The 13,146-nt window shown below is 48.6% G+C and overlaps 1 protein-coding gene across 1 annotated transcript in view; it reads left to right on the top strand.

The window, feature by feature from the left end:
* Positions 1 to 13,146, top strand: part of LOC115120478 (arginine-glutamic acid dipeptide repeats protein-like) — a 324,644-nt gene that overhangs the window by 119,608 nt on the left and 191,890 nt on the right. Inside the window, 1 exon segment of the mRNA XM_065005146.1 lies at positions 9,227 to 9,297. Coding sequence (XP_064861218.1) covers positions 9,227 to 9,297 — 71 coding nt within the window.

Raw genomic sequence — 13,146 nt, 5'->3', positions numbered from 1 at the left:
GGCCGCCCCCATCTCTCCCTCTACGTGTGGCAGTTAGCATGTCCTCTCCCTCCAGAGGCAGCCCCCCATCTCTCCCTCTACGTGTGGCAGTTAGCATGTCCTCTCCCTCCAGAGGCAGCCCCCATCTCTCCCTCTACGTGTGGCAGTTAGCATGTCCTCTCCCTCCAGAGGCAGCCCCCATCTCTCCCTCTACGTGTGGCAGTTAGCATGTCCTCTCTCCTCCAGAGGCAGCCCCCATCTCTCCCTCTACGTGTGGCAGTTAGCATGTCCTCTCTCCTCCAGAGGCAGCCCCCATCTCTCCCTCTACGTGTGGCAGTTAGCATGTCCTCTCCCCTCCAGAGGCAGCCCCATCTCTCCCTCTACGTGTGGCAGTTAGCATGTCCTCTCCCCTCCAGAGGCAGCCCCCATCTCTCCCTCTACGTGTGGCAGTTAGCATGTCCTCTCCCCTCCAGAGGCAGCCCCCCATCTCTCCCTCTACGTGTGGCAGTTAGCATGTCCTCTCCCCTCCAGAGGCAGCCCCCATCTCTCCCTCTACGTGTGGCAGTTAGCATGTCCTCTCCCCTCCAGAGGCACCCCATCTCTCCCTCTACGTGTGGCAGTTAGCATGTCCTCTCCCCTCCAGAGGCAGCTCATGTCCGTGTTCAGTGTGGCAGTTAGCATGTCCTCTCCCCTCCAGAGGCCACCCCCATCTCTCCCTCTACGTGTGGCAGTTAGCATGTCCTCTCCCCTCCAGAGGCAGCCCCCATCTCTCCCTCTACGTGTGGCAGTTAGCATGTCCTCTCCCTCCAGAGGCAGCCCCCATCTCTCCCTCTATGTGTGGCAGTTAGCATGTCCTCTCCCCTCCAGAGGCAGCCCCCCATCTCTCCCTCTCGTGTGGCAGTTAGCATGTCCTCTCCCCTCCAGAGGCAGCCCCCATCTCTCCCTCTACGTGTGGCAGTTAGCATGTCCTCTCCCCTCCAGAGGCAGCCCCCCATCTCTCCCTCTACGTGTGGCAGTTAGCATGTCCTCTCCCCTCCAGAGGCAGCCCCCATCTCTCCCTCTACGTGTGGCAGTTAGCATGTCCTCTCCCCTCCAGAGGCAGCCCCCATCTCTCCCTCTACGTGTGGCAGTTAGCATGTCCTCTCCCCTCCAGAGGCAGCCCCCCATCTCTCCCTCTACGTGTGGCAGTTAGCATGTCCTCTCCCCTCCAGAGGCAGCCCCCCATCTCTCCCTCTACGTGTGGCAGTTAGCATGTCCTCTCTCCTCCAGAGGCAGCCCCCCATCTCACCCTCTACATGTGGCAGTTAGCATGTTCTCTCCCCTCCAGAGGCAGCCCCCATCTCTCCCTCTACGTGTGGCAGTTAGCATGTCCTCTCCCCTCCAGAGGCAGCCCCCATCTCTCCCTCTACGTGTGGCAGTTAGCATGTCCTTTCCCTCCAGAGGCCGCCCCCCCATCTCTCCCTCTACGTGTGGCAGTTAGCATGTCCTCTCCCTCCAGAGGCAGCCCCCATCTCTCCCTCTACGTGTGGCAGTTAGCATGTCCTCTCCCTCCAGAGGCAGCCCCATCTCTCCCTCTACGTGTGGCAGTTAGCATGTCCTCTCCCCTCCAGAGGCAGCCCCCATCTCTCCCTCTACGTGTGGCAGTTAGCATGTCCTCTCTCTCCTCCAGAGGCAGCCCCATCTCTCCCTCTACGTGTGGCAGTTAGCATGTCCTCTCTCCTCCAGAGGCAGCCCCCATCTCTCCTCTACGTGTGGCAGTTAGCATGTCCTCTCTCCTCCAGAGGCAGCCCCATCTCTCCCTCTACGTGTGGCAGTTAGCATGTCCTCTCCCCTCCAGAGGCAGCCCCCATCTCTCCCTCTACGTGTGGCAGTTAGCATGTCCTCTCCTCCAGAGGCAGCCCCCATCTCTCCCTCTACGTGTGGCAGTTAGCATGTCCCTCTCCTCCAGAGGCAGCCCCCATCTCCCTCTACGTGTGGCAGTTAGCATGTCCTCTCCCCTCCAGAGGCAGCCCCATCTCTCCCTCTACGTGTGGCAGTTAGCATGTCCTCTCCCTCCAGAGGCCACCCCCATCTCTCCTCTACGTGTGGCAGTTAGCATGTCCTCTCCCCTCCAGAGGCAGCTCATGTCCGTGTTCAGTGTGGCAGTTAGCATGTCCTCTCCCCTCCAGAGGCCACCCCCATCTCTCCTCTACGTGTGGCAGTTAGCATGTCCTCTCCCCTCCAGAGGCAGCCCCCATCTCTCCCTCTACGTGTGGCAGTTAGCATGTCCTCTCCCTCCAGAGGCAGCCCCCATCTCTCCCTCTACGTGTGGCAGTTAGCATGTCCTCTCCCTCCAGAGGCAGCCCCCATCTCTCCCTCTATGTGTGGCAGTTAGCATGTCCTCTCCTCCAGAGGCAGCCCCATCTCTCCTCTCGTGTGGCAGTTAGCATGTCCTCTCCCTCCAGAGGCAGCCCCCCATCTCTCCCTCTATGTGTGGCAGTTACCATGTCCTCTCCCCTCCAGAGGCAGCCCCCATCTCTCCCTCTATGTGTGGCAGTTAGCATGTCCTCTCTCCTCCAGAGGCAGCCCCCATCTCTCCCTCTACGTGTGGCAGTTAGCATGTCTCTCCTCCAGAGGCAGCCCCCATCTCTCCCTCTACGTGTGGCAGTTAGCATGTCCTCTCCCCTCCAGAGGCAGCCCCCATCTCTCCCTCTACGTGTGGCAGTTAGCATGTCCTCTCCCCTCCAGAGGCAGCCCCCCATCTCTCCCTCTACGTGTGGCAGTTAGCATGTCCTCTCCCCTCCCCGTCATCCTGACCAACTGGCCCTCCAAATACACCTCCGCTGTCTTCAACCAGGATCTCAGCGATCACTGCCTCATTGCCTGTATCCGCCACGGAGCCGCAGTCAAACGACCACCCTCATCACTGTCAAACGCTCCCTAAAACACTTCTGTGAGCAGGCCTTTCTAATCGACCTGGCCCGGGTATCCTGAAGGACATTGACCTCATCCCGTCAGTTGAGGATGCCTGGTCATTCTTTAAAAAGTAACTTCCTCACCATTTTAGATAAGCATGCTCCGTTCAAAAATGCAGAACCAAGAACAGATACAGCCCTTGGTTCACTCCAGACCTGACTGCCCTCGACCAGCACAAAAACATCCTGTGGCGGACTGCAATAGCATCGAATAGCCCCGTGATATGCAACTGTTCAGGGAAGTCAGGAACCAATAGCACGCAGTCAGTCAGGAAAGCTAAGGCCAGCTTCTTCAGGCAGAAGTTTGCATCCTGTAGCTCCAACTCCAAAAGTTCTGGGACACTGTGAAGTCCATGGAGAACAAGAGTACCTCCTCCCAGCTGCCCACTGCACTGAGGCTAGGTAACACGGTCTCCACCGATAAATCCACGATTATGCACTTCAACGGCTGGCCATGCCTTCCGCCTGGCTACTCCAACCTCGGCCAACAGCTCCGCCCCCCGCAGCTCCTCGTCCAAGCCTCTCCAGGTTCTCCTTTACCCAAATCCAGATAGCAGATGTTCTGAAAGAGCTGCAAAACCTAGACCCGTACAAATCAGCTGGGCTTGACAATCTGGACCCTCTATTTCTGAAACTATCTGCCGCCATTGTCGCAACCCCTATTACCAGCCTGTTCAACCTCTCTTTCATATCGTCTGAGATCCCCAAGGATTGAAAGCTGCCGCAGTCATCCCCCCTCTTCAAAGGGAGACACCCTGGACCCAAACTGCTATAGACCTATATCCATCCTGCCCTGCCTATCTAAGGTCTTAAAAGCCAAGTCAACAAACAGGTCACTGACCATCTCGAATCCCACCGTACCTTCTCCGCTGTGCAATCTGGTTTCCGAGCCGGTCATGGGTGCACCTCAGCCACGCTCAAGGTACTAAACGATATCATAAGCAATCGATAAAAGACAGTACTGTGCAGCCGTCTTCATCGACCTCGCCAAGGCTTTCGACTCTGTCAATCACCATATTCTTATCGGCAGACTCAGTAGCCTCGGTTTCTCGGATGCCTTGCCTGGTTCACCAATTACTTTGCAGACAGAGTTCAGTGTGTCAAATCGGAGGGCATGCTGTCCGGTCCTCTGGCAGTCTCTATGGGGTGCCACAGGGTTCAATTCTCGGGCCGACTCTTTTCTCTGTATATATCAATGATGTTGCTCTTGCTGCGGGCGTTCCCTGATCCACCTCTACGCAGACGCACCATTCTATATACTGCCCGTCATTGGACACTGTGCTATCTAACCTCCAAACGAGCTTCAATGCCATACAGCACTCCTTCCGTGGCCTCCAACTGCTCTTGAGTAAAACCAAATGCATGCTTTTCAACCGACGCTGCCTGCACCCGCATGCCCGACTAGCATCACCACCCTGGATGGTTCCGACCTTGAATATGTGGACATCTATAAGTACCTAGGTGTCTGGCTAGACTGCAAACTCTCCTTCCAGACTTCATCAAACATCTCCAATCGAAAAATCAAATCAAGAGTCGGCTTTCTATTCCGCAACAAAGCCTCCTTCACTCACGCCGCCAAGCTACCCTAGTAAAACTGACTATCCTACCGATCCTCGATTTAGGCGATGTCATCTACAAAATGGCTTCCAACACTCTACTCAGCAAACTGGATGCAGTCTATCATAGTGCCATCCGTTTGTCACCAAAGCACCTTATACCACCCACCACTGCGACTTGTATGCTCTAGTCGGCTGGCCTCGCTACATATTCGTCGCCAGACCCACTGGCTCCAGGTCATCTACAAGTCCATGCTAGGTAAAGCTCCGCCTTATCTCAGTTCACTGGTCACGATGGCAACACCCATCCGTAGCACACGCTCCAGCAGGTGTATCTCACTGATCATCCCTAAAGCCAACACCTCATTTGGCCGCCTTTCGTTCCAGTACTCTGCAGCCTGTGACTGGAATGAACTGCAAAAATCGCTGAAGTTGGAGACTTTTATCTCCCTCACCAACTTCAAACATCAGCTATCCGAGCAGCTAACCGATCGCTGCAGCTGTACATAGTCTATTGGTAAATAGCCCACCCATTTTCACCTACCTCATTCCCATACGGTTTTTATACTGTTTTTTTATTTTATTTATTTATTTATTTACTTTTCTGCTCTTTTGCACACCAATATCTCTACCTGTACATGACCATCTGATCTTTTATCACCCCAGTGTTAATCTGCAAAATTGTATTATTCGCCTACCTCCTCATGCCTTTTGCACACATTGTATATAGACTGCCCATTTTATTTCTACTGTGTTATTGACTTGTTAATTGCTTACTCCATGTGTAACTCTGTGTTGTCTGTTCACACTGCTATGCTTTATCTTGGCCAGGTCGCAGTTGCAAATGAGAACTTGTTCTCAACTAGCCTACCTGGTTAAATAAAGGTGTTCTCAACTAGCCTACCTGGTTAAATAAAGGTGTTCTCAACTAGCCTACCTGGTTAAATAAAGGTGTTCTCAACTAGCCTACCTGGTTAAATAAAGGTGTTCTCAACTAGCCTACCTGGTTAAATAAAGGTGTTCTCAACTAGCCTACCTGGTTAAATAAAGGTGTTCTCAACTAGCCTACCTGGTTAAATAAAGGTGTTCTCAACTAGCCTACCTGGTTAAATAAAGGTGTTCTCAACTAGCCTACCTGGTTAAATAAAGGTGTTCTCAACTAGCCTACCTGGTTAAATAAAGGTGTTCTCAACTAGCCTACCTGGTTAAATAAAGGTGTTCTCAACTAGCCTACCTGGTTAAATAAAGGTGTTCTCAACTAGCCTACCTGGTTAAATAAAGGTGTTCTCAACTAGCCTACCTGGTTAAATAAAGGTGTTCTCAACTAGCCTACCTGGTTAAATAAAGGTGTTCTCAACTAGCCTACCTGGTTAAATAAAGGTGTTCTCAACTAGCCTACCTGGTTAAATAAAGGTGAAATAAAAAAAAATAAAAAAAAAAGAGGCAGCCCCCCATCTCTCCCTCTACGTGTGGCAGTTAGCATGTCCTCTCCCCTCCAGAGGCAGCCCCCCATCTCTCCCTCTACGTGTGGCAGTTAGCATGTCCTCTCCCCTCCAGAGGCAGCCCCCCATCTCTCCCTCTACGTGTGGCAGTTAGCATGTCCTCTCCCCTCCAGAGGCAGCCCCCCATCTCTGCGTGTGGCAGTTAGCATGTCCTCTCCCCTCCAGAGGCAGCCCCCCATCTCTCCCTCTACGTGTGGCAGTTAGCATGTCCTATCCCCTCCAGAGGCAGCTCATGTCCGTGTTCAGTGTTGGGTAAAGAGCAGCGAGGTCATATTTCCCCGACACACTGATTGGTTTTGGATCATTACATGTGTACTATTTGAAGCAACAGTAAAATGAGATGAATGAGCTTTCCATACAACCTTCACTGTGTATGTGTGTGTGCCCCTGTTTTTGTGGGTGTGTGTGTGTGTGTGTGTGCGTGCGTGCGACTGTCTTTGTGTGTGTGTGTGTGTGTGTGTGTGTGTGTGTGTGTGCGCCTGTCTTTGTGTGTGTGTGTGTGTGTGCTCCTATCTTTGTGTGTGTGTGGGTGTGCGCCTGTCTTTGTGTGTGTGTGTGTGTGTGGGTGTGGGTGTGTGTGGGTGTGGGTGTGTGTGTGAGCACCTGTCTTTGTGTGTGTGTGTGGGTGTGCGCCTGTCTTTGTGTGTGTGGGTGTGGGTGTGTGTGGGTGTGGGTGTGTGTGTGAGCACCTGTCTTTGTGTGTGGGTGTGGGTGTGTGTGTGAGCACCTGTCTTTGTGTGTGTGTGTGTGTGTGTGTGTGTGTGTGTGTGTGTGTGTGTGTGTGTGTGAGCACCTGTCTGTGTGTGTGTGTGTGTGTGAGCACCTGTCTTTGTGTGTGGGTGTGGGTGTGTGTGTGAGCACCTGTCTTGTGTGTGGGTGTGGGTGTGTGTGTGAGCACCTGTCTTTGTGTGTGGGTGTGGGTGTGTGTGTGTGTGTGTGTGTGTGTGAGCACCTGTCTTTGTGTGCATGTGAGCCCTTTATAATTAATATTTTCCAAGCAGAATCAATTCGTCTACCTTTGATTAAAACATTATAAACTTGATATTACAAAGAGACCAGATAAACTTTGTAGAAAATGGGAATGTTTTTCTTTCAGATGATGTGATATTTCTGCTGGGTTTGACAAAGAGACCTGAAATAGAACCCTGGTTGGAATCATTCATTCTTATCTTTGTAGAAAATGGGAATGTTTTCCAGAAGATGTAGGAAAGTAGAGTTGGCCCTGGTAACCCTGTGGTTACAGCCTGACCCCTGGCTGATTAACTGGTAACCCTGGGTTACAGCCTGACCCCTGGTCTACCTGGTCTGTGTTACATCCTGACCCCTGGTCTACCCTGGTCTGTGTTACATCCTGACCCCTGGTCTGTGTTACATCCTGACCCCCTGGTCTGTGTTACATCCTGACCCCCTGGTCTGTGTTACATCCTGACCCCTGGTCCCTGGTCTGTGTTACAGCCTGACCCCTGGTCTGTGTTACATCCTGACCCCTGGTCTACCTGGTCTGTGTTACAGCCTGACCCCTGGTCTGTGTTACATCCTGACCCCTGGTCTACCTGGTCTGTGTTACAGCCTGACCCCTGGTCTGGGTTACAGCCTGACCCCTGGTCCACCTGGTCCGGTCCCCATTCACACACACAATACACCGGAGTTGCGTCGGCCGAGGAGGCCCTGAATAGGGTCATGTCATTTGGCCACATTGAGAAATGAGAGGAAGGGGGGTACGGGAGTGTGTGAGAGAGAGAGAGAGGGGTTCACACACATCCCTCAACTTGTGCGGTAACTGGACGACATAGTTAGGCAGGGGGAGTGGTACTAGTGTGTGTGTGTGTGTGTGTGTGTGTGTGTGAGACCAGTAGTAAACAGCCTTATGACACTGCCTCTCCACTTTAAATGGAACAATATAATAATTTCCCCTTAAAGCTTCTCTGTTTCTGCTGTTTTCTTTTGAAAGGCAACATTGTTCCTGCATCCTAAATAGCACCCATAGTGCACTACTTTTGACCAGAGCCCTATGTATGGAATAGGGTCCCATAGGGCTCTGGTCTAAAGTAGTGCACTATGTAGGGAATAGGGTTCCATAGGGCTCTGGTCTAAAGTAGTGCACTATGTAGGGAATAGGGTTCCATAGGGCTCTGGTCTAAAGTAGTGCACTATGTAGGGAATAGGGTGCTATTTGGGACCGGACCCTTGTCCTGCATCCAACAAACGACTTAATCCTATTACTCGCATTCCAATTGAATCTGACTGGAGGAAAGAGGCTTTTCAGATGGCTAACAACTCCTATATAATACACTGAGACGGATGCTAACAGCTCCTATATAATACACTGAGACTGATGCTAACTCCTATATAATACACTGAGACTGATGCTAACAGCTCCTATATAATACACTGAGACTGATGCTAACTCCTATATAATACACTGAGACGGATGCTAACAACTCCTATATAATACACTGAGACGGATGCTAACAGCTCCTATATAATACACTGAGACTGATGCTAACTCCTATATAATACACTGAGACTACTGCTAACTCCTCATATATAATACACTGAGACTGATGCTAACCCCTCCTATATAATACACTGAGACTGATGCTAACAGCTCCTATATAATACACTGAGACTGATGCTAACTCCTATATAATACACTGAGACTACTGCTAACTCCTCATATATAATACACTGAGACTGATGCTAACCCCTCCTATATAATACACTGAGACTGATGCTAACAGCTCCTATATAATACACTGAGACTGGTGCTAACTCCTATATAATACACTGAGACTGATGCTAACTCCTATATAATACACTGAGACTACTGCTAACTCCTCCTATATAATACACTGAGACTGATGCTAACTCCTCCTATATAATAACTAACCTAACTCTCTGCTGCAGCAGTCTAACACTGCGCCCCCCCCCCAAACACGGCCCTGTGCCCCCCCCGGTGACTATGTTTTGTTTTTTGTCCTTTCACTATACCTCTGATTCAAATAAAAATTAAAAAACTCATCGTCAAGCTTTGATTATTTGAGTCAGCTGTGTAGTGTTAGGACAAATAAACAGAACAGAACAGACTAGGTTTGGCAAACCCTAGTCTGTCGAAGCTGCTGCTGGATGTGAATACAATACTTTAAGTTTCTGTCTGCCTGTCTGTGTATGTGTTTTTCACCCTGTCGGCCTGTCTATCATCCTCTTAACTGTCTCTCTTCTCTCTGTGTTTCAGATTGTGTATATATGGAGAGCCGCAGGCCCAACACTCCCTACTTCATATGTAGCATTCAGGATTTTAAACTGGTGAGTACTAGCCTTTTCCTTTTTAATTAACCTTTATTTAACTAGGCAAGTCAGTTATGAACACATTCTTATTTTACAATGACGTCCTACCCTGGCCTAATCCCCACCGTAACCCGGACGACGCTGGGCCAACTGTACGCCACACTATGGGACTACAGATTACGGCCGGTTGCGATACAGCCCGGGATCGAACCAGGGTGTCTGTAGTGAAGCCTCGAGCACTGAGATGCAGTGCCTTAGACCGCTGCACCACTTGGGGTTATTCTGTCCTAAAGCATGAAACACACTGAGATGGTAGTTGGTATCAGGCGAACCGGTTTGTGTAAAGAACTGCAACGCTGCTGGGTTTTTCACCCTCAACAGTTTCCTGTGTGTATCAACAATGGTCCACCTCCCAAAAGCACATCCAGCCAACTGGACACAACTGTGGGAAGCATTGGAGTCAACATGGGACAACTGTGGAAAGCATTGGAGTCAACATGGGACAACTGTGGGAAGCATTGGAGTCAACATGGACCAGCATCCCTGTGGAACGCTTTCAACACCTTGTAGAGTCCATGTCCTGACGAAATGAGGCTGTTCTGAGGGCAAAAGGGGATGAAACTCAATTAGAGGTCAACCGTTTATGATTTTTCATCACCGATACTGATTATCGGAGGACCAAAAAAGCTGATACCGATTAATTGGCCAATTTTTTAAAATATATTTTTGTAATAATGACAATTACAACAATGCTGAATGAACAATGAACACTTTTATTTTAACTTGATATAATACATAAAATCTATTTAGTCTCAAATAAATTATGAAACATGTTCAATTTTTTTTAAATAAAGCAACAACAAAGTGTTGAGACAAGAAAGTAAAAGTGCAATATGTGCCATGTTAGAAAGCTAACGTTTAAGTTCCTTGCTCAGAACATGAGAACATATGAAAGCGGGTGGTTCCTTTTAACATGAGTCTTCAATATTCCCAGGCAAACTGCTGCATATACCCTGACTCTGCTTGCACAGAACGCAAGAGAAGTGACACAATTTCCCTAGTTAATATTGCCTGCTAACATGAATTTATTTTAACTAAATATGCAGGTAAAAAAATATTCTTCTGTGTATTGATTTTATGGCATTGATGTTTATGGTTGGGTACATTTGTGAAACGATTATGCTTTTTTCGCGAATGCGCTTTTGTTAAATCACCACCCGTTTGGCGAAGTTGAAGTAGGCTGTGATTCAATGATAAATGAACAGGCACCGCATCGATTATGTGCAACGCAGGACAAGCTAGTTAACCTCGTAATATCATCAACCGTGTAGTTAACTAGTGATTATGTTAAGATTGATTGTTTAATGCTAGCTAGCAACTTACCTTGGCTCCATGCAGCCACAAAGTCCTTTTGACGCTGCACTCGTGTAACAGGTGGTCAGCCTGCCACACAGTCTCCTCATGGACTGCTATGTAATCGGCCATAATCGGCGTCCAAAATGCCAAAATGACCTATTTGTTATGAACACTTGAAATCGTCCCTAATTAATCGACCAAACCGATGAATCGGTCGACCTCTGAACTCAATATTAGGAAGGAGTGTTCTTGATGTTTGGCATACTCATTGTATTTGCAGACTGCCACGGTTTTCCTCTGTTATATATGGATGGCAGATGGAACGCATGTGGATGGAGAATGCCATCTCTCATTGTGTGAAGTTTAAATTGAATTGAACAGGGACCCTGTCAATATCAATAAGAACTGTTCATACTGTTGATTAGAACTGCTGCTAGAGATCTACTCATTGGTGGAGAAAGGTTCTGTCCGATGACCTCATCACTACTGTCTGATCAACAAGAACTGTTGATACTGTTGATTAGAACTGCTGCTAGAGATCTACTCATTGGTGGAGAAAGGTTCTGTCCGATGACCTCATCACTACTGTCTGATCAACAAGAACTGTTGATACTGTTGATTAGAACTGCTGCTAGAGATCTACTCATTGGTGGAGAAAGGTTCTGTCCGATGACCTCATCACTACTGTCTGATCAATAAGAACTGTTGATACTGTTGATTAGAACTGCTGCTAGAGATCTACTCATTGGTGGAGAAAGGTTCTGTCCGATGACCTCATCACTACTGTCTGATCAACAAGAACTGTTGATACTGTTGTTGTCTAACACTTTCCTCGTGTTTTTTTCCTTCTAATTCTATCCTATTATATATTTCAGTTTATTTGATATTTTAGCCCAATTTTCTCTATAATGTTGTGTTTTTTTTCATGTCACAGTAGGTACTGGACTTTAATGGCGTAGAGGAAACAGACAGGAGAACTCCTAGAGTTAATTTAGTGTAAAGGAGAATAGTGATGGTGTAATGTCAATTATTTATTTGATTAGTGATGTTTGTTTCTCAGTTGTGTCGACAATGTGTGCGTCTGTGTGAGAAGCAGGCTTTCCTATAAAAACACAGGATACATACAGTGGATTTGGAAAGTATTCAGACCCTTTTCCACGTTACAGCCTTATTCTAAAATGGATTAAATAAATAAAACATCCTCATCAATCTACACACAATACCCCATCATGACATCACAATACCCCATAATGACATCACAATACCCCATAATGACATCACAATACCCCATAATGACATCACAATACCCCATAATGACATCACAATACCCCATAATGACATCACAATACCCCATAATGACATCACAATACCCCATAATGACATCACAATACCCCATAATGACAAAGAAAAAACAGGTTTTTAGAAATGTTTGCGAATTTATAAAAATAAAATAAAAAGTATTCAGACCCTTGGCTGAAGATGTTGAGATGTTTCTACAACTTGATTTGGAGACCACCTGTGGTAAATTCAAAAATGTTGACATGATTTGGAAAGGAACACACATGTCTATATAAGGTCCCACAGTTGACAATTCATGTCGGAGTAAAAACCAAGCCATGAGGTTGAAGGAATCGTCCGTAGAGCTCTAAGACAGGATGGTATCGAGGCACAGATCTGGGGAAGGGTGGCAAAACATTTCCGCAGCATTGAAGGTCCCCAAGAACACAGGGGCCTCCATCATTCTGAAATGGACGAAGTTTGGAACAACCAAGACTTCCTAGAGCTGGCCACCCAGCCAAACTGAGTAATCAGGGAGGAGAAGGGAGAAGTTTACCAAACGGCACCTAAAGGATTCTCAGACCATAAGAAACAAGATTCTGTGGTCTGATGAAACCAAGATTGAACTATTTGGGCTTTAATGCCAAGTGTCACATCTGGAGGAAACCTGGCACCATCCCTACGGTGAAGCATGGTGGTGGCAGCATCATGCTGTGGGGATGTTTTTCAGCGCCAGGGATTGGGAGACTAGTCAGGATCGAGGCAAAGATGAACGGAAAAAAATACAGGGAGATCCTTGATGAAAACCTGCTCCAGAGCGCTCAGGACCTCAGACTGGGGCGAAGGTTCACCTTCCAACAGAACAACAACCCTAAGCACACAGCCAAGGCAACGCAGGAGTGGCTTCAGTCTCTGAATGTTCTTGAGTGGCCCAGACGTGAACCCGATCGAACATCTGGTCTAACAGAAGTAGGCCTAATCATCCAGGAGGGAGAGAACACGAGCCTCTCATCCTCGTCTCTCTCTCACTGCTAATGAACAAACTGCCATCTGCATGTGTGGAGCAACACCTACCCACTTAGTCTCATTGTGTGTTAATGAGGAGGGGATGCAGAACCAGATATTAAAGACGAGGCGAAGAGAGACCCAAGGCGAAGAGACCCGAGGGAGGCGAAGAGACCCGAGGGAGGCGAAGAGAGACCCGAGGGAGGCGAAGAGAGACCCGAGGGAGGC

The sequence above is a fragment of the Oncorhynchus nerka genome, linkage group LG20 (genome assembly GCF_034236695.1).
Source record: "Oncorhynchus nerka isolate Pitt River linkage group LG20, Oner_Uvic_2.0, whole genome shotgun sequence".
Lineage (NCBI taxonomy): Eukaryota > Metazoa > Chordata > Actinopteri > Salmoniformes > Salmonidae > Oncorhynchus > Oncorhynchus nerka.
The sequence above is the reverse complement of the archived record's forward strand: the minus strand, read 5'-3'. Positions and strand labels throughout refer to the sequence as shown.